General features: G+C 41.5%; 3 protein-coding genes across 3 annotated transcripts in view; 1 reads left to right on the top strand and 2 right to left on the bottom strand.

The window, feature by feature from the left end:
- Nucleotides 1-9,584, bottom strand: part of trim33 (tripartite motif containing 33) — a 25,515-nt gene extending 15,931 nt beyond the window's left edge. The window contains exons 1-7 of the mRNA XM_079225629.1: nt 8,948-9,584; nt 3,777-3,895; nt 2,792-2,945; nt 2,350-2,482; nt 1,505-1,621; nt 1,229-1,343; nt 1-35 (exon numbers count right to left, since the gene is read on the bottom strand). The exon at nt 1-35 is cut by the window's left edge and continues 112 nt beyond it. Coding sequence (XP_079081755.1) covers nt 1-35; nt 1,229-1,343; nt 1,505-1,621; nt 2,350-2,482; nt 2,792-2,945; nt 3,777-3,895; nt 8,948-9,551 — 1,277 coding nt within the window. The 5' untranslated portion in view covers nt 9,552-9,584. The remainder of the gene's footprint in view (nt 36-1,228; nt 1,344-1,504; nt 1,622-2,349; nt 2,483-2,791; nt 2,946-3,776; nt 3,896-8,947) is intronic.
- A 1,849-nt stretch (nt 9,585-11,433) lies between these two features.
- bcas2 (BCAS2 pre-mRNA processing factor) lies at nt 11,434-14,679 on the top strand. Its single transcript, XM_079226654.1, has 7 exons — nt 11,434-11,559; nt 12,699-12,791; nt 12,882-12,952; nt 13,351-13,512; nt 13,601-13,651; nt 13,752-13,832; nt 13,926-14,679. The coding sequence occupies exons 1-7, from the start codon at nt 11,467-11,469 to the stop codon at nt 14,050-14,052; spliced, it is 678 nt and encodes a 225-aa protein (XP_079082780.1). The 5' UTR covers nt 11,434-11,466; the 3' UTR covers nt 14,053-14,679.
- Nucleotides 14,680-15,519: 840 nt separating this feature from the next.
- Nucleotides 15,520-20,611, bottom strand: otud3 (OTU deubiquitinase 3). The gene is made up of 8 exons (XM_079226349.1): nt 20,485-20,611; nt 19,432-19,728; nt 18,463-18,611; nt 17,787-17,899; nt 17,551-17,673; nt 17,252-17,384; nt 16,861-17,048; nt 15,520-16,084 (listed from the first exon to the last, which is right to left on the bottom strand). Exons 2-8 carry the CDS (start codon nt 19,635-19,637, stop codon nt 15,920-15,922), a joined length of 1,077 nt encoding a protein of 358 aa, XP_079082475.1. The 5' UTR covers nt 19,638-19,728; nt 20,485-20,611; the 3' UTR covers nt 15,520-15,919.
- Nucleotides 20,612-21,636: the final 1,025 nt, after the last annotated feature.

The following is a 21,636-nucleotide window of genomic DNA, read 5'->3' as shown; positions in this document are numbered from 1 at the left end:
GTAACAAGCCTCAAACTGCGCTCTTTGGTCACACTCTGGACAGAAAAGAGAGATAATTCTGGTTAAGGGACCAGTACTGAAAGAGCCTGAACATCAGAGATAAATTAATGTCATTAGAAAATGTTAGCATGGGCAGAGAGATGGATTAGATAATTAGATGAAAATGTAATGATCCCTGCGGGGAGCTTGCGTTATTACAGCCATCGATAATAGAATGCAGCAAAAACAATTTAGGAAATAAGAACACAACAAATGGGGAAGTAGTTAAACTACATTACAAACAAGATTCAATGATTGAACTAGAGTAAATGTAGTTTTCCCGTCGGCAATATCAGTCCCCCACTGACTGACCATGTCACCCCCTAGACTATTTCTTACTCCCCTGCACATCCCTTCACACTTCATATTTAAAAACACACATGTCACTTTAACATACACTTTACATTAATGTCATCCGTTTGTCTGAGCACTTTATCTTATACATAATTTAATATCTACTGCACTGTTGTTGTCATTGATTGTTGTTTGTCTCGTCTAATGCAGTGGTGTCAAACTCATTTTAGTTAAGGGGCCACATGCTGCCCATTTTGATCTCAAGTGGGCCGGACCAGTAAAATCATAGCATAATAACGCATATATAATGACAATATTTCTCTGTTTAATTTCTACAATAAACTAGAAACATAAAGACAAAAAATTCAGACATCAGCCCACTGTTTATCTGCCTGGGCGCTCTGCAGATTCTCTCGCAGTTGGGCAATATGTGTAGTAATTTCAGTGCTGCAATCAATTGTGACTGTGGCTCAATGGTTATTATGTCCGTCTTACAATCAGAGGAGCACTGGTTTGAGTCCCAACTCGGGTAGTTTTTGTTTTTCAAATTTTTACATACAGTAAAAAGTATCAAGTATCAAGATATTCAATATCTATGATAAATAAGAACGATGTAATTACACCGTGTACAAATAAAATGTGTTAGATGTACCATCATATTTGTATAGGCAGATAAGTAAAGCTTTTTGCAAACCACATGGTCAATATGTGGTGTAATATAGTTCACTGGAAATTGTGTGTTCCAGTAGTTACGAATGAGTCAATAGCCACGGAATTAGCTTGCATGAATGCAGACAAAAACAATTGTTTCAAATGCATAACAATAGATTTATTCATGTATTTCTAATGAATTTTGCAAATCTTGGCCAAACCGGTTTAATTCATATTCTCTTACCTCCAACTGCTGCAGCAGGGACTTGCCCTTCTTGTTAATCTCGTTAATAAGAGTAAATACTGCGATTTTGATCTCGTGCTCCACCTTCTTGTGCGTCTCATTTAGCTCTTTTAACCTGGATGTAAAAAAACAAAAAAACAACACTTAATTTAGAGAGTCTAGCCACCAATAGAAACACTGACTGCATGTGTCAGCCCACCGCCAAGAACATTAACAAGCGGTAACTCTGTCAATGGGCAGCATTGGAGAGGAGACTGGTGATAACAAAACACACACCTGCTTTGCACCTGAGAGACAGAGTAATGGACGTAGTTCTTCTTTTCCTGCAGTTTGGCCACGCTGGTCTCAATAATGCCTTTCTGGTTCTGGAAAGCCTCCTCTAGGAACTGGTACCTAAGAGTAGAGGGGGTAACACTCTTTAAGTTACCGACATCTAACCGAATCCGGGGAGGGAATTATTTCCTTTCCTTTTCTTTGTGGTGGTTAAGAGCAGTATTCTTTTTTTTTTGTGTCTCAGTTGGGAACTTTCGTTCACTTTGCGAAAAGTGAATTAGCTTCCGATTAGATAACTGGTTCAGCTTAGTGTCTCAATATTTCACTGATAAAAGCACTATTCACAAGAAAGTCAACCAACAGGAGGTTTTAAAAATCTTCAGGATATTCAACCTTTGTTTCTTTATAATGCATGTAATACTTAACTTGTTTCTACACAGGACTTGTACAAAGGCAATAAAGTAGTCCATGATATTGAGATTTGAACTTACAGATCATTAAAATACCTCTTCTGCAAGGCAGTTCATTGCTTTTTGCCAGTTACACCTACAGCCAATGGGTTCGGCTCGTCGGCTTTTTTATTCTTCACAGTTCATTTTGTTTGTACGCCCTCTGGCATCTTGGAGACTAAGACAAACAGCATGCAGAGTATAAACGCCTCCGCCCATGCTTGGAGCTTGTGTGCCATCTGCGGAGGCTCACGCTACAGTGCCAAGCACGAGTATGACCAACACGCTTGCATGCAAGGCATTAATCGTCGGTTAACTCTTAATGATCGGTTAACTATTGCTAAAAATGGATTTTTGATGATTAGCCTGCCTGGAGAGTTGTGTTAGATGTGGAGCTACCTGTGCTCCTTGTGCTCCAGCAGCTGGCAGTCCCTACAGGTCAGGGTGTCGCAGGTCTCGCAGAAAAGCTTCAGTGGCTCCTGCTTGTGGATGGGACAGAAAACAGGCCTCTGTCCTGGAGCACTAACAGACTCTATAGACATAAAAGAGAGAACAAAGACAAAATAGACGACACCGAAAAGACATGTCAAAGCCAGTTTAGGTTTGCCAAACAAGACTGCCAAAGCCTCAGAAAACTCTGGTTAGAGCTTCAGGGTGTATGGTTCCCCAGCTAGAGTTACCATCCAAGCAACCAGACTCTGCAGCACTGTTACTATGGCAACAGCCTACCAGCAGCACCACATTCACTGTACTTCATCTAGAGTTAGTCTTATTTAGGCTTTTGCCGTCTTAGCTTCAATAAAGATGGGTCAGCCATCACGGTGAGGATCAGCCATTTTACCGGAGGCAGCGTCAGCATCCTCCTTGGTGTGGATCTTGTGGTCCTTGGTTATTTTGACCCTCTGGTGGGCCTCCACGCAGGTCTTACACAGCCATTCTCCACACTCCACACAAAAGCCGATGGTTCCTGCGTTGTCCTCGCAGCTTGTGCATACCTGGATAAGATCAAAAAGCATATGAAAAGAAATGGACTCAAGAATCAGTATTGGTGGCGACCGATGCAGCTTCTCCAAATGTGTGCTCAGATCCTGAAATGATGTTGCCTCGATATAGACGCGATACTTTAATGCAACAGACAAATGTTAAAGTAAAATGTTTCTGGCTGAAGAAAAATGTCTGATGTCAAAGTATTAATTTACTAATAGCCGTAGTACAATGGTCTAGATAACCCAATCTGGTATATAAAAGCCTAAACTACCAGCTTACATTGGTGTCATCATGCTGCACACATTTTAAATGATGGTGAAACGAAACAAATGGTCATAGGTTCTCTAAAATCTGTTGGTTCATCTAAATTTAGAGCATTAACGTACAGTACATATGTTGTGTCTGAGTAATGGGTCAAGAACTGCATAGTGTGTTTTCATCAGTGGCACTAAAAGAATCGCCAGTGCAATCGAAACCAAAAAAAAGATGTTAGGAATAACGGTTAATTTATTTATTCTACGTCTCACTTTAGCAAAGTACCAGACAAACCTGTGGCACGCGGTGAATATCTCTCTATTCTAAATACTATTGGCAGTTACCAAGAAAGATAATACACAAAAATGGTTGCAGGGCTACACTAAATGTAATTGATGCACTACTAGATCCAATGTTGCTGAATTGTGGACAGAAGACTGTTGCTTTATTAGAAAATATATAGAAGAAAATATGCGAATCCCATATTTATGCAGAGACCCCTCCAAACACCTATGTGGCAAAGCATCGATGCAGGTACACTTAAGTACCACATTATGGCCGCAAAGCCGACTGCTTTGACATACCTGTGCAGCCTTCTCATCCGACCCACTGGTAGCCTCTGTGGTATCTTTGACAAAGTAGTTGTCAATGATGTCGCTCTGTTTGTAGTCCTGGTGGCACACCGAACAGCGCATAACATTTACTATGGGGAGAAAAGAGACAGAAAGCCAGGGGAACGCAAGTCAAATGAGATCAAAAATGGAAACAAACCCACGTGAAATCCATTTCCTGACTTCTTATGAAGCCCCCTGAAATGTTGGCTAAAAATACTCCCACTTCAAACAAATGAAGATTAATAGGAAGGCCCCTGCACATTTCCTTTAGGTAAATTCCTGTTGTTATTAACAAATGATTGGCACCGTGGGACACCCACTGCCTATTCATGGGAGCTAAATGATTAAGCGAAGATTCAATCTTGTCATATTTGGCATGCTTATTAGAATATTAGATCACATTGCCAAACAACGAGGACTGTTCCACTTAATCACATTAGTTGGCTTTGTTAATGGAATTAGTTCAATACCGCTATAATCATACACCCCAACAAATAATTTGTTCAGTGCATTAACTTTGTCATTAATTTTCACAAGTCTTAATGTGCAAAATATTAAACACAGAAACACATAAATATTTTAAATTGAGTCAGCATAATATATGTCACCCCTCCCCCTCTACCTCCTAAGCCCATAAAAATCTCCCCCCCCCCCCCCCCCCCCCCCCCTTATCAGCCAGCTGAGGAAAAAACTAGTTGAAGCCAGTTTGAACCGGTCTACACTGGTTTGAGCAGCACACAGCCGGTTTGTGTAAGCTCCAGCTGCACGAGCCTCTGAGTGATTGGTTGTGAAAACAGATGGACTGGGGTTGTGTTGAGGAACCCACACAACCCTTCAATACACACGTATCACACAGCTGTCACAAGGCTATACAAGCATATTCAACCCCAATAGCCGCTCAGTTTGATCAAACTGTGTTTTTGCTTAACCAAATATGCATTAACCTAGTTGAATTTCAAGTACCGGGTGCATTATTGCCAGAGATTTACCACAGTGAGCTACGATCCAAGCTTACACTGAAATCAATGTGTAATAGCAAATATCCTTGAAATACAGGAGGGGGGTGGGGGAGATCTCAAGGGACATTGTTTATCTTGTAGAAGTGACAGATATTATCACATTTCAACTCTGCTTGGTGTCAGTGTTCACTTTTACTTAATCACAACACAGAAACCGAACCAAATTTTTGGTTAACGGAAAAATATATCTGTATCTTTGACACATTTAATCAACCTCACTTCATTTCTTTTTTACAACAAAGCAATATGTACTGCTACGAGAATCGTGCAGGTTAAGGCACATTTAGCTTTGACATCAGATAAAGCATTCTTCAGGCACACCTGACAGGTACTTCTGGATATACAAAGAGTTACATCAGGAAGAAGGTAAACAACATGTCCCGTTACAAGCTGCTACGATGTAGGACAGCAGACATCACAAAAGAGAAGTAGAACAGAAGGTTTAATTCATGAGCAGGAAGTTGTTTCTGAACTCGGCATTCTCACCTTGATTTTATATTTCCTCAATTTATGTGCACACCTTGATATGCACATTATCATGAAGAAAAGATTTTCTGATCAAGTATCGTAACCCCGCCTTTCCTCTGACCAGGTAAAGCACAGGGTTTAATAATATCAATCAGTAGCTTGGGTTAGTGTTGTGACCGGGGACGGATGACAGTTTGTAACCCTTTAGGTGAAAACTTGTGAATCAAATGCTATAAATCTAGTTGTTAACAAACGTTTTGGAGGATTCAACTGCTACAGTGGAAGAGGCCAATTAATATTTTTCTGATATGTTGGAGCTTTCCACAAATTCAGGCAAGTAGAGTTGAGCGACTGGGCCATATGCTGTAAAAAAAAAATGCCCCAGGTAAAATTCAAATTGCAGGGCTTAGTGAGCTCATATAAACCACATAATCTACGAGGCGCGAATAGACCCCCCTCCATATACAGACTATATTACAGTTTGACCGCAGATACTGGGCAGCTCAAGAACTACAATGCAGGCTATGTGATATTGAATCTATCATGAAACAGAATTCTAGACAATGTGATATTAAAACTCTCCAATAAGAGTAATAAAGCTATAGCTTGGTGGCAGGTACTGCGAGGAAGTAAAGTCGACACACAAAGCTAAAACCTGGAGATTAAAGGAGTAATTTGAGATGTCACCATGAGATGGAGTCCCCTTCGTTAAACTTGAAATACGACACAATAGTTTTTTTGTAGACTGCTCGGTTCTGTTTTTATTAATGGATGTTGGAATTACATTCAGCATTGCAATAAAAATTATATTTGTGCAGAGGTTTCATATAAACATGAAATGAGACCAGACACCTGCCAGTATACCATCAGTGTAGTTGCTCTCCAAAATATCGACCGGCTAAAAGAAAAAAAAAAAAGAGTCAATATGTCAATTAATGAAGGTGAAAGTCTACCTTAAAGTGAGAAGCTATGCAGGGAGAATTATGGATTGAACAGTGCAAAAATAAACAAGACAAAACATAAATCTACTTTTGAGGAGTAAATACGTTTTTTCCGTTGTTCCCAGAGGGGATGTGAAAACCATGTAAAAAAACATTTGTTTTGCTTTAGTTACTACATCTGCTCACGGCGTGACGCTTTTGTTACTCCAGCTGAGCTGTTGTTGACTGACTCTTTGGGCTTTTTGTAAGCCATAACAATCACACTTTCAAAAATGTTTTTCGACAGGGCAGCACCTTTTAAAAGCCCTAAGGTAGCAAACATATTGACAAGACAAGAGTTTACTTACATGGCACTGTTAATTAGATTGCATTGTATTCAAGGCAATTTATTTTGGAGACTTTGTAATTATGCCCTTCATGTGCCATAGTTATGGTTATGACTACGACCTAAGACTATCTGACAGTTCAAGAAAAATAGTACAGAGAGCTCCTACAGTCGTATTTTGAAACACGCCATTTGGATAACTACCGGTATCTATATCTATATATATATATATATATATATATATATATATATATATATTAGTGCTGTCATATTAGCGCATTAATAACGGCGTTAACGCAAACCAATTTTAACGCCGTCAATTGTATTACCGGCGTTAACGTTTAATCTTTCAATGTTTTTCTCGCGAGCACCACGATGGATGTAGCTCAACCAGAAGCAAAACAATAGGCACGTCGTTTGGGCTTGGAAGCTAGGCTAACGTTGCGGTTTGAAATGAATGAATGGTGAGCGCGATACGGCAAAATGAATGATAAGACGCTAATGAATGGAAAGTTTACTTTCAAGAAGTTGTCAGATGGTTCCCTTGACAAGACCAAAGTGGTATGTGCCATTTGTCATTGTGAACTGAGCTATCATCGTAGCCTATCCAGTAGGGCTGGCGGTATGGCCAAAAATTCACATCACGTTATTTTGTAAGATTCTGGCGGTTTCACGATATATCACGGTATTTTTTATAAACACATTGATTTATTGACGCCGAAAAGGACCACCATCATTATTCACCACTCGCTCGCAACTGGCCAGCAGCTGTTTTGATTGGTACGTAGGGAGCTAACCTGGAGGGATTTAGGACCATGGGGAATCCCTTGATACTAGTGGCGCATGCGCGGCCGTAACGACTATTGTCATTCTTCGGCAGGCAGCAACAGTTAATGTTTACAGTCACAGATATGTGTACAGCGGTCTGAGCTACTTACGTCTCACGGATAGAAGTTGACTCATGTTGTCAAGAAATGACATCGCCAAAATGCATGATGGGTAAAGCCCGCTCACTTTGCTGCACAGGAAAAGACTTCTTCCTGCTCAAGAAAAGTCTTCCTGTGTGTGTGTGTGTGTGTGTGTGTGTGGGGGGGGGGGGGGGGGGTCATTTACCCAGCATGCCTTTTGGCGATGTCATTTCTTGCACACCATGAGTCAAGTGAGTTAACATGAGACGAAAGTAGCTTGAAGCTGATTCAAGGTGTGAACAATAAATGTTGTTGCCTGCTAAACAGCAGCGACCGGTATGACGGTATGTGAAAAATGTATACTGTACGGCAAACTGAAACCGGTATACCGGTTGAACCGGTATACCGCACAGCCCTAGATCCAGTCTGAAATACCACTTGATGGCCATGCACACAGCTGATGCTAACTCTGCGCCCCCTCGTCATAGCCAGACAAGAATGGATGACTTCGGACAGAAACACATGGACACCACAACGAAGAACAAACTTATTGCAGTCATAGCTAAATGGGTGGCTCTCTCGAAATGTGCACTTTATAATTTTATTTTGTAAAACCTTGTTTACATGAAATGTGCACTTTATAATTTTATGTTGTAAACCCTTGTTTACCTGAAATGTGCACTTTATAATTTTATTTACAACCGCCCTGTTTGGCAGTTGTTTTTCAATAAAATAAAACATTTGCATAAAACAAACCAATCCACTTTTTCATGTTGATAAGAGCATTAAAATGAAGAAGAAAAAAATTGCAACATGCTGTTTCTGAGTTAATGACATTTGGATTTCTAGGAATCCAGCAGAAATACTTTTCTACATCAAGTAGATTATTATAGGTGTAGTATTTTCAACTCCAGTCTCTTCCCTAGAGATGAGCTCACTGCTACCAATAGTTGTTAATGAATAGCTTGGCTAGAAGCGCACGGTGTCTGATCACCATCCAAATCACATCACTGTCGTCTAACTGTTAATCCACAAGCCAACATTCTTGTAAATCATTACAACAGTATAATTGCTCAAATTCCGGGAGGATTGAAAATGCAAAACGTTAGCTTAACCCCGAGAGAGAGAGACTCGCATGTCAGCACACACCTGTCAAATTACAATATTGGCTCGCTGTTGACAATGACAACTATGACGAGACAGAACGTGCACATGGGAGTGTATCTAGCTAACTGTTAGTCATAGACATCTTCTTGTACGGCAATGCAACTGACATTCAATTATCTGACCGTTAGTGGTTTTAACGGTAACGGTTAGATATTGAGATTCAGACCAACCGCCGTAGGCGTCCGGTTCAGTTAGACCAGTTATGTCGCTAAATGTGTCGCCGAATATAAATTAACTGTTGAAGCCCGAACTTTTGACAGATGGCGGTTCATCTTAACGGAGGAGACGACTGTACAAAATACATAAAACTCACCTATGTGTGTGTCAGTCTGGCCGTGTGGTCCAGGTACCTGTACGCTGATCTGCCTGTCTGGTTGCGGGATACATTTGAGGCAAAAGGAGTGCAGACATGGCAGAAGTTTGGGTTCACAGTCTCGGCTCTGGAGACTTTGTTTACACACTGCGCACGTATCCAAAAAATTTATGGGAACGGATACCGGCGTGGCCGCCGGAGCCGTCGGTGGCGGTGACATTTCAGTGGTGAGCCCACCAACTGGAGCCTCGGCGACGGCAACAGCGGCAAGGGTTTCAGCCGCCGTTGGCTCTTCTGCATTGGCGCTACTGGTCGCAGCTGGGCTGACGGCGTTGCTAACGCTAACATCGACTTCCCCAACTGCAGCAGCAGCTGCAGCAACGGCAGCCCCGCTGTCGCTGCCGTCTCCGCCGTCGCTGGTGGGTTTCGGTGTCTCATTTGCGTTATCGTGGGACTCTGTTGGTTCACCACCCACCGTAATCGATTCTATGACTATTACCGCATTTTCATCTGTCGTTTCTGGCTGCTCGTTATCTTTCGCTGTGGCCACCGAGTCCGAATTAGCAGACGGTTCCATATCCTCCTCGCCTTTGTTATCCGCCATCTTCCTTCCTCTTTGAACCGCTGCACGCACTGCGTAACTTTTCGGACCATGAGTACGTAAGAATACGTCATGACGTCGACCCAAGACCTTATTTACTTGTTTGTGGCTCGTTTACGCTACACAATTAAAGTGTATCACTATGGCCACTATAACAAAATAAATCATTACACACATAAGACTAATATAGAAAGAAAGACACCACAAGAAAAAAACACATTAAAAAAGACAATAATCCATATTGAAATAGGCATCATCAGGGGCCGGTTTTTCAAAAAATCTGGATCAAACTGATCCAGATTTGGAAATCTCGTTTTCTGCTATCCAGGATCACGTAATCCATTTTATTTTTATGCTGTTTTTTCAAAGCAATGTGGGATTGGATTACTCTGATCCGGATTCAAACTATTAAGGATTACCAAATCTGGATTACCTGTGGTCTAAATGGGACTATCACAATAGCTACGTAAAGAACAACAGGTAGAAAAGTGTGGGGTCACTCCAATATGCTTGATTTGAACTGAAAATAGGACTGCACAGAACAGCAAACAAACAATATAAACATCCCCCTCCATTGTCCATTTCTTGGAAACAGGCAGTCCGCTCATCTGAGACCTACAACAAATAAATAAATACATACTTTACTCACAAATACATTTTGGATGCTTTTCATTGTCCTACACAACATGGCGCAAAGTCCTTCTCTGTGATGACGTCCCTGATGCACCTGAGCCCATTGGAGACACTGACCAACCCAGGCCCTCATTCTGTCAGAATGAGGGCCTGACTGGACGACCAATAAGAGATGCAATTGTTAGACACTATTTTTGATAAGTCCATGACTGATGATTGTGTCAGTGTGATTAATGTTTAATGAACAAAGACAGTTTGGGGGATTCATTTATGGGGCCGAAATATTTATAATTTATAATTTGTTGTACTGAAAGGTTGCTAGCCTACATAGCCTACCTACTTTATGTACTTCCTTTTGAACAATTCAAGTGAAATTGATGAATAAATATAAATACTGTAAAATGCATGATATAAATGTTGTATTATTTAACTAACCAATTTTAGTGACCTAGTTGTATTACTAATATCCACCATGAATCCACCCTCCTGCTGGGATCAGTTTAATCCTGATTTTTGGTATCAAAATGATCCCAATCCTACCAAAAAGTTTTGAAAAACCCAAACTCAAGGTTTGATCCGGATCAACAACAAGATTGGATTACGTGATCCAATCCAATTTCTGAATCCTTTTTTTCTTTTGAAAAACCCATTTTCAAGATTTGATCCAATCCGATAGCCGTAATCCAATCAGATTACTTTTGAAAAACCGGCCCCAGCAGGGGAAACATGATAGTTGCCAACAAGAAAATCAATCTGTACCTGTTTTATATATAATTGTCCTCCAGCTGTATATGGGAGAATTACTAATTTTAACTCCTGCCATCTAAAATTGTCTGTTGCTACAATTTTTTTTGACATAACAATGATATGGTATGCATTTAGCACATTTTTGTTATTTAGTGTATTTACCCAGTAATATAACTTTTGGTCAAATGTATTTGCCAGACACAAAGATGAAAGTATTTTTAAAATATTCTGGGCTTTTGAGAAGAAGAAAAATCTGAAGTCTACATTTACAGTAAAGATTATAACAAAGTAAAACAAGCTCAAACTTCTTCCAGAGTACAAACAAATACAACTTCTTTACAATTTGTCTTCCCCAAGCAGCAGTTCCACTCCACTCCACGAGGGGTCACAACAACAACCCACGGCCGAGCTGCTGGTTGCGCCTTTTATTTTGAAGGTTGAGACCGGAACCACTGGCTTGTAGTTAGCTGGGAAGATTTTACTTTTTTTGTCGCTACAAGACATACAGCAAACAAACTCAACCATATAGACTGATTAAATGGCTGGGACGGCTTCAGTAGCTGGCGAAGTGTTCGTCGATGCGTTGCCGTATTTTGACCAAGGTTACGATGCCGCAGGTGTCCGAGAAGCGGTGAGTGGCCGACGAGCTAACCGCAGCGTGGCTGCTAACGTAACCATGCTTAACACGACACGCTGTACGATATTTAGACACATTTTAATGGGACACGGGGCAGCTTGAAACTAACGTTTAGTTCGTATACATGCGAGCATACGCTTGAGTTAAGTGAAATACTTCGCTAACGGTAGGTATCGTTAAAGTCCGTGTTTAAGTTGAACGTTAGCTTTGCTTCCTGTGGGGAGGAGCGGTAGCGTGAGCCGGAGGACGACACATCCCGCTTAGACAATTAAATAAACTCATAACGTCCGACCATAAGTGAGTTGTTCAGGGTGTATATTAGCAGGCAGGTCACGTGAGGGCCCAGGGTGTATTCATGTACAGTTGTTCCTACTTTTCACTCTTAGTCTTTATCAGCTTCTGTCACTTTGTGTCATTTCACCACAGTACAACAACGACAATGTGTGTCCAGTTTTGCACTGGCACTTGCACTGTGTGGGTTCAGTTTAGGGGCCAGTCGTCCACACACGGCTGGAGATCAGAGAGGCCACTTTCTTTTATTATTTGCACGTGTCATAGATCAAGCATGGGTGTGATTAATAACATGAATGATGCTACTGTTTGCCATGTGATTAAGGAGGCACATTGCATTCGTCAAAGAAATGTAAACTAGAGCTCTGGCCTCGTAATTGTGACGTTTGCATCCTATAATGAGATCTATATTTTGGCACCTGCATGGTTTGAATGTGCTTATTGGAATGTCTGCTGTAAAAAAGGGCTTCTCTCTCTCCTCTGTTTACAATATGCTAATGAGCATACTATTAATAAGGTCCAGCTGTGCACCTAAAATGTACACATCACGCTATTGTACACGTCGTACCCAGAATTCAGTTTATTCAGTGACAAAGTTTTGTGTTAAAAACACAACACAGGCAACAGAAAGAGGACCAAGTTTATGAGCCTAGTTGTGGAAAAGCAATCTCCGTGTGATACTGCCACAAGAATGAGCATCCAGTCTGTCTGTGAAGCTCTGTTAGTTTGCGATCAAATGTTTCTCCCTCGACTTGATTCCAACTTCCAGTCCAAAATAAAAAACGTGTATTTCTTCTTTGATGCGGTGCTTTTAAAAGCCTAAATAATATTTTGTCCTCTAGGCTGCAGCGTTGGTGGAGGAGGAGACCAGAAGATACCGACCTACCAAGAACTACCTGAGCTACTTGCAAACACCTGACTTCGCTACTTTTGAGGTGACAAACCCCTCAGACCTCTAAAACCCCCCCTTTTCACGTCTCAACTAGTGTGACAGGAGTAACAGCTTATTTCTTCTCGCCCATTAGACAGAAATCATGAGGAATGAATTTGAGCGGCTTTCGGCTCGGCAGCCCATGGATCTCCTGAGCATGAAGAGGTACATTTACACACACACACACACACAGTCATTTAAAAACACTGCTGCGTCCAACCGTCTGATAAAGTTATGCCGTTATGGTTATCAAATAATTTTCTGATTTTTGGCAAATGGATAATTTCACAAATTGTTTCAGCTATAAGCTAATTGTATTCAAGTTGAACTATTTGAACAAGCCCCTTGCTGCTATAAGAATATTAGATGTCAAATCATGTGGAGTTTCATGTCTGTAGTCATTTCTAAAAACCCAAACTGTAGTAGATAATAATGTCAACAATTGTTAGTTGCGGCTGCAGTTACAACTCCACTGAACCGTTTTAAAATGATAACACGGGTGTATTTTTGTATCCAATTTTGTTGTACTTTTTATTTATACTTAATGTTATTTCCTTGTGCAGATATGAGCTGCCAGCCCCCTCGTCGGGACAGAAGAACGACATCACCGCGTGGCAGGAGTGTGTGAACAACTCGATGGCCCAGCTCGAGCACCAGGCAGTCCGCATTGAGAACCTGGAGCTCATGTCGCAGTACGGGACCAACGCATGGAAAGTCTACAACGAGTACGTAATTGCAGCCGTTTCTCATTGACATTAACTCGTTGCATTATTAGTCTGACTGCTAACGTGTTGCCTCGTCTTTCTCCTTCAGTAACTTGGCCTTCATGATTGAGATGGCTCAAAAGGAACTCCAGAAGTTCAGGTGAGCGGATCACTGGAACATTCGCGCTGAATTAAAGTGTTTGTGACTACGTTTTCACACGTTTCCCAATTGCATAATTCATATTTTTTTGGCCACACAGGAAGCAAATTCAGGATTTAAACTGGCAGCGTAAGAACGATCAGTTAGCCGGAGGAGCCAAACTGCGAGAGCTGGAGTCAAAGTATGTTGTTCGAAGAGTTTATAATCGTTCTACATAGGAATGTGTTTGGCATGATTCCCCCGTTGTAAACATCTGCGTCTGTCCCCTCAACAGCTGGGTGTCTCTGGTCAGTAAGAACTTTGAGATCGAGCGGGCCATCATCCAGCTGGAGAACGAAGTAACTCAGCTCAGGCAACAGCAGGGCGACGAGAACAAGGAGAACATACGCCAGGACTTCTAGAGCAGCAGCAGATATCGCCCTTGTAGCACTGATGTACAAGCTGGTGGTCCATCAATCGGAAAGATGTCATCTTGTTTCCTTAACTGACTGCACTTGGAAGCAACTGTGTGGAGGAGATCATCAAATACCTTTGACGTTCACAAGGAGCAGTCCAGAGACCTCAGTGACGACACATTTTACGTGTGAAATGTGTCATAATGCAGCTTTTTTCCCCCCAAAGGTAAAAGATGTTTAAAGCGAGACTATGTATGGTTTTTCACAAGACACGTCATCTGGCAAATGGAAAGTTGAATTCGTATTCAATAGATTAGCGAACTAGACATGGTTATCATGTTATTAACATTACCAAGTTGGTTTATTGGCTTTAAGATTCCTTTTCTTCTCACGCTACAGTCATACTAGCATTTAACGTTACTCCATGAATGCCACAGGTGACATTATTCAGGAAAATTGTCATAATCTCGCTTTAAAGCGTAACTCGCACCAGCATGTAGGTTTCAGATCTAGAATAGAGTGTAAATAGTTTGTCAAGTCTGTCGGAAGACAAATTATCTCTGTGAACCCCGCCTTGACTTGATGTAATTTTTTTTATTATGTTTTAATAAAATAAACATTTCTTGTACTTTCTAGTGTGGATTGGACTTTTCTCTCGCATCATAAAATATAAACGGATATGAAATGTCCTTATCACTTTTCTGTTTGAAATTCCGTTATCGCCAGTGCTCTGCCTTTATGCAACGGGACGGTTTCTTTATTGCGTGAAGGTACGGTATATTCAAATTGCCGTCTCACTCCCTGCATGATCAACAGTATCTGTGGGTCAACGGACAGTAATGGTGCATACTGTCCTACATCACATTCAACTTGGGCTCTAGTTTGTCTAGAAGTCACAGCTTTCTTCTAGTAGACATTTGGAAACCCCTCTTTATTTTTTCCAACTTGCCAAGAATTGGAGGCCCAATTAGCAGTTAGAAAAACGCTACTAGATCATCAACGTGCCCACCAGGCGGAGCTATCGGAGGCATTTTCTTAAATAATTCCTCTAACTTGGTTTAATAATTACAGACAGTAAACCGTTTGGTCACTGCCCACTGAGTCCAAGTTATCTCTAATTAGAATGACAGCCAGTCAAATACTTTACATATTAACTGATGGCAAACATTAAAAGTGTACTCTAATACATTGCCCAATCCATTCATCAGAAAGGGGTTCCAAGAAGTAATTGTTTCTTTTGAGAAGTCTCTTGCTAAAATGTACCTTATATCTGTTAACGTCCAGTTCGGTGTATTAAGCTTCTTTTTTTTTAAAAGACTAACTTCACTGACCTCTTTAAACATGTCACAAGATGTCAAATGTAGTTTGACTAATGTCCCTCTAATTTGAAAAACAAAATAACATCATCCCGGGATTCTATTTGAAATATTATCTGGTGCACAAAAACAGTAATTTATCATTAGTATTTATTGCCACATTCCTTACACATGTGCGTAACAATCATTCATCGCACGCCATCCTTTGCAAAGCCCAGCTGCACGAGATTGCCCACACGGTTGTCATGTGACGCAAGATTTCCGGCATAGAAAAAAGGGTAAAGGGGAGGTCAACCAGATCTGAGCAGCGTCTGCGTACACCAACACCTGCCGGGGATTGAGCTCAGTCAAAACCCCATGAAATTACTAAAGGTCGTGCCCTTTCACTCTGTATTTTGCAACTCACAAGTTCTCAGGCACCCTTTGCAAAGAAACTAAAGGGTTCTCATGAGGAAAAGTCATCCACTGTGACCCAATTACATTTTTACCATGTGCAAAAACAGCGCCAGCCACTGGTAGCAGGGAGTAACAGTAGGTAATTTTGGCCAAGCTCCAGTCTATATGCTGAGAGTGTTGAGAGCTGGTACTAAAGTAACAGCCTCTGGCTGGTTCTGGTTCTGGTCCTGGCTCCCTTTACTCTGGAGGAACTTCTGTCGATGCCTGTCCTCCTGACGCTTCTTCTTCTCCTGCCGCTGCTGCTCTTTCCTCTGCTTGTTGGATACCTGAGAGTGAGGAGGGGAATAAAAAGGGTTTTGATGTCAGTCATTTCATTGTAACTGAGGTGCGTTTTGACCAGGGCCAATGCAGAAGAAGTGCCTTAAACTTGCATTATTTCTAATAGGCTCTGGTTGCAAAAAGAAGTCTGATTATATAGAAATCTGTGCGCAAATGACACTACTTCTCTCTTGATTTATTACCTCAGTAAACATTGTAAACATGAGTTTATAGTCTCAATCGCTAATTTAAATCGCTCTCCAATACAGCATGATGTTCATTTGTAAAGTATGGTCCCATTTAGAGTCAGATAGACCGAGAAACAGGGTACGCTTTAGGGCGGGGCTACCTGGTGATTGACAGGTCGCTTCCACGGGTACAAGTTATAAGGTCACAAGGTTTGTTTATTGTCATTGTACAACAGGGCTGCGCAACAAAAAGGCAGTTTTTAGACCCATTTTGCGACATGAGGAAATACACACGACCAACAGAAACAAAACTTAAATCAAATGTGAACGCGAATGTGAAGAAAGTCTGTTGCCTCCGACTTTAATACTGCTGTGTTTTTGTCTTGCATCTTTAACCCTTTCACATTGTGTTTTCAATTCACGAAAGGTAATTGTAACCTTTTGGGGGGAAGTATTTGCTTCACTACATTGTCAATGACAAATTGCTGCAGTCTGGAGAAGTGAGTGAGAAAAACATTCAAGGGAAATCTCAAATAAAAAGTGGACTTGGATTGCATTTAACACAGCAAGACAGGCTGCGCAACAGGCAAGTCTACCTTTGGTTTTTGTACATTGCTTCCCTCCGTTGGCTGTTTGGGCTCACTGCAGTCCGTGGCTGAAGATTGGCAGGCTGAGCAGAATCCGGAGGCACATTGGCCCTGGCAGAACTGGCACAGCACGGAGCCGACTAGCCATTCCGCGTTGATGGTCGCCGCACTCAGCTGGAGCAGGTTCTCCTCATCGCCTGGAGCAGGAAACGCACACACATTGAACACATAATACGACCAGTCGGTGTGATCTGATCAATCCTGGCAACCTAAAGCGACATTTTTATGGGATCAATAGGAAACCTAATGCATGATGGTTATGTCTGTAAAGTCCCTCCTAGTAACTCCTCATAGTTTTTTTATGCCGTGACAGTTTAATTATTCAAGTGTAGCTTCTGACCGTGGATTCCTCGATTCCTGATGGAGCTCAGGATCACGTTGTCCTCCTCTGAGGCTGTGGGAGAAGGGTTTTTCCTTCTGTCCCAATTGCAGTCCACAAACTCACGCTGCCGGCTTTGTGAATTCTGAAGATTCTGGGAACAGCAACAGCGAGTAAAGATTGCTGCTTCAGTAAAGATTGCTGCTTCAAATAGTGTAAATATGACAAGATGCACTCTTGAAATTTAAAGAGGTAGACCTTGAATTTACTAAATTGGGGATGTTTTTCCCAAATACCTATCCATTGAATGCCCATTATACCTCTATACGAAGCTGAGCAGGAATCTCAGAATTGTCCCCAGTCCGCCTCACACTGTCATAATGGTCTCCGTAGCGGTAAGCAATGTGCAGCTCTCTGCATACCTCCTTCTCTACGCCATTTATCTGCAATAAGAACAGCACATATGAACTGTGTGGGGTCCCAAAAGTGAGTTAGAAATCATAATTTGATTATGTGACAATCGTTTAAAAGTCTTTGCCTCTGCCTCTGTCCATACCTCCCACAGTGCCGTGTTGAGCTGATGGATGACCACTTTTACCTGTTGACTGCGAGCAAAAGCCACAATAGCATCGTTTCCAGCAAACGTACCGGGCTGAGAGAGGTTGGACACTGGGTGGAAAGAACAAAAAACATAATCTCACCCTGTGATCTTTTTTTCTCTTGAATTTCTGATTTAATGGACGGATGCTAATAGCAGTGGTTGTTAAAACAAAGCAATGTCTATGTGCATCCTTTATCAACAGTCACACATGTCTACTCATTGTGACCAGTTCAACCAAAGAGTGAGTTTCCTCGTGTTTTATTTACTTTTTCAATTTTTTAGAGGTCTGAAAAAATAAAATCCTGCAATCCAAAAGTAAAAAATAAAACCGCAAACATTAGAGGAATGTCTGGAAATAACACAATTCTCTTCATTACTTCGTAGCAAACACCCGGCTGGAATACACAGACAGGCGGCATCTGTCACGCCATTGCAAACTGAACAGAGCCACCGGGGGTCACTGCATAGCTGCTGGTCAACTGTCTCAACATTGGACTTCCCAGGTACAGAAATATGACAGAATAGTTAATTGTGAATGAGGCATTAGTAAAAGTATTCTATCTGATCACAGAATCTTATTTTATTTACTTTGTTGATTCACTCAGTGTCCCCCACTGGGTAATTGTCTTACAGTGTTGTGCAAAGGGAACGTCGTCCTCAACAAAGGGTTCAAAGTCTTGTCGATGGGACGTCATATACTGGACTGTCTCCTGCCGAAGCCGCAGATGACCCCGGGAGTGACCCTCTAACTGGTCGCCTAGCGCTCTGAACAGGCAGTTCCTGCAAGAAACGAAGTACAGCGAGTGAATGGTATGTCCTCACATGACTGCCTACAGTTAAATGACTCAGTGCCAAGGTTCTTGGCCAGCATGCATGTTATGTTTAAGTAAAAGGCTTGTATTCCACTTGTGCGTTCACTGGAGTTGGCTTCAGCTGGCAAGAGAAAAACAATGACCCAAGTCCTGAAGATCACAAGGCTTCCAGACCTTCTGCCCGGTAGTGAGCAGGACTGATAGATGCAAGACTGTATAATAAATCAATTAAATTCCCATCTTTTTAATAAGCTTCCCCTGGCTTGTATTCCACTTGTGCGTTCACTGGAATTGGCATCAGCTGGCAAGAGAAAAACAATAACTCAAGTCCAGAAGATGACAAGGCTCCCCAGACCTACTGCCCGGTAGTGAGCATGACTGATAGATGTATAGTAAATAAATTAAATTCCCATCTTTTTAATAAGCTTCCTCTGGTTATTTTCATATTATAAATGACACAATGCTGCGGTTATTATCATCTGTGGAAGACAAATCATGTCTCAACAAAGTGAAGTTTGTCCCTACTATGCAGCAACCATGCAACTACGAACACTTTTCAGTTTAATTTAATTTACATTGTTATTGATTGTGGGCAGGGTAGTTGTAAGCACAGAGGTTGAAGACATTTTGTTCCTCGTGATGAGACTGCTGTCTCCAGCTTGAAGCATTCTGTATATAGTCAAATTAAGGAGACATGTGTTGCAGTATCAGGGATAGCGGAGGCCAACACAGGGGGAAACGAAGCACAGATAGACCCCACAATCTTGTTTTTTGTGTGTGGCTCTTACCCATCTCCAGGGACTTCTCTCAGCTTGAGCCCCAGGGCCTGCAGCTGATTGGAGAAACTGACAAACTCTGCTCCCTCATCGCCATCCTGAGGCCGGTTCTTGCGGTTATTCACGATGGCCCTGCGCGCTGCCCGTTCATCCCTCTTGCGTTCCAGTTCACTCCTCTTGTTGCTGCGTACAGGTTTTGCCGTCTGCTTCCTGGACATGTTGGCTATAGTCGTCTCTGCGGGCCTACAACACCAAAATATGTCTTCTTACAGGAATGACCAGGCGCCCGCATCAACCACTGCCAAACATCTGGAGACGATTTAAAAAGACACAAACAGGAGTGAGATTTTCAGAATATTTCAAAGAGAAGTAATGTTTTCTTAGGACATCATAATATACCAAGTTTATCATTTCAGCCAGTTAGTCGCCTGTGAAGCCAAACCCCATAAAGACTCTGACACTTTAATGATGTGATTCCTCAATTTATAGTTTATACTGACAAATTAAAAATAGCCCTTATTTATAAAGCAACCATTTATAGGAGTGTGAGCTTGGTTCACTTCGCAAAATTAATGTTCTCTAAGACGTGTTTCGATGGCAAGCATATTGTCTGAATAAAAGGGGGAAGCTTAGTGAAGCGGTTTTTGTGCCGATGTTTAACAAATTGAATACGACATGCAAGATAAAAGGAAAACAAAGTAATTTATTGGATTTCACACTAAAGGTATGTTTTTCTGTGTGTGATATGGCCTCTAAATGAGCGTTAACTGTTTTCTACGATTATTACTGAGGCTACGTTAAATCCCAATAAGACGAGTTTCGCTATATAGCTACCAAACGTTAACTAGTGAATAGTACTGTCGAAAACTAGTAACCTCGCACTAACTAACTAGTCCTGGCACAAGAGACGTTACTCGTTAGCTAACGTGAAGTTCGACAGCTAAGCTAGCAGCTAGCTCGCGAGCGTACAACGGCTGGATGTTACGTAACACATCCTGCCTCCTATCTTGTAGCGCTCTGTAGTGAACGACTGGAACACTTAACCATTAATAGATGTATGCTTACCTTCAACGAGCTGCGTCTACACACATATGAATATGTTTCGTGTATTTTATTTTTTGGCTCAGGAGACGAATGTAGTAGTGAGTTTCGTTTTTGTTTACAACTTAGGTTCCGCATACGTCTTTCCGTGTACGTACGGAAAAAGAAATGGGCCAAACCGCGAAGGCGACTGAACTCTGATCTACTAACTACACTAAATGAATATGAATACACACGTCTTGACACATTTGAAAGAAGGCTTTAAGGGAAGCATACGTGGATTAGTACATCTATCTATCTATCTATCTATCTATCTATCTATCTATCTATCTATCTATCTATCTATCTATCTATCTATCTATCTATCTATCTATCTATCTATCTATCTATCTATCTATCTATCTATCTATCTATCTATCTATCTATCTATCTATCTATCTATCTATCTATCTATCTATCTATCTATCTATCTATCTATCTATCTATCTATCTATCTATCTATCTATCTATCTATCTATCTATCTATCTATCTATCTATCTATCTTAAACCTGCACGAGCGAGTTGCCTGCCTCCGCCCCCTTACCAAAGCACCCCAGCCTGTCCAAATTCATCCACATCTAAAAATTGCTCTGTTTAACACCTGATCCCTAAATAACTGGGGCCTTTTACTTAACAAATTCATAACTGACAATATTCTGGACTTTCTCTTTCTAACTGAAACATGGCAAAACCAACAAGACTATTTTTCACTAAACCACACTCCCTGGATATTCATACATGGACAAGCCACGCCACCATGGGCGTGGTGGTGGATAGCCACAATTTTTCGCAATAACATCACTCAAGTTTAATAACCATGCCGGCTCCCTCCTCTTTTGAACACCTTGTTTTTAAACTGTCTGATCAAACCCCTGGTTACTGCAGTTATTTACCACCCCCCAAAACCTGCTTTCCCTTCTGATCTGTCTTAATTCCTCACACAACTCTGCGCCATCTCTCCATCCATTCTGCTACTCGGTGAATTTAACATACACGTAGACTCACCTGACTCCACAAAAAACTTCTGGACATCTTCAACTTCAACATCACCCAACATGTTGACTTTCCCACCCACAAAAAAGGACACACACTTGACCTGGTCTGCACCTGCGGCATTACCACCAGTAATCTAACCA

The sequence above is a fragment of the Taurulus bubalis genome, assembly GCF_910589615.1.
Source record: "Taurulus bubalis genome assembly, chromosome: 11".
NCBI lineage: Eukaryota > Metazoa > Chordata > Actinopteri > Perciformes > Cottidae > Taurulus > Taurulus bubalis.
This window is presented reverse-complemented; position numbering and strand designations above follow the sequence as displayed.

Coding starts and splice junctions, on each gene's coding strand:
- bcas2 (XM_079226654.1), top strand. CDS start 11,467: ATGGCTGGGACGGCTTCAGTAGCTGGCGAAGTGTTCGTCGATGCGTTG. Junction 11,560..12,698: donor CCGCAGGTGTCCGAGAAGCG/GTGAGTGGCCGA, acceptor TTTGTCCTCTAG/GCTGCAGCGTTGGTGGAGGA. Junction 13,833..13,925: donor CTGCGAGAGCTGGAGTCAAA/GTATGTTGTTCG, acceptor TCCCCTCAACAG/CTGGGTGTCTCTGGTCAGTA.
- otud3 (XM_079226349.1), bottom strand. CDS start 19,637: ATGTCCAGGAAGCAGACGGCAAAACCTGTACGCAGCAACAAGAGGAGT. Junction 17,385..17,550: donor CTGCTCAGCTTCGTATAGAG/GTATAATGGGCA, acceptor TGCTGTTCCCAG/AATCTTCAGAATTCACAAAG. Junction 16,085..16,860: donor GCAATGTACAAAAACCAAAG/GTAGACTTGCCT, acceptor CCTCACTCTCAG/GTATCCAACAAGCAGAGGAA.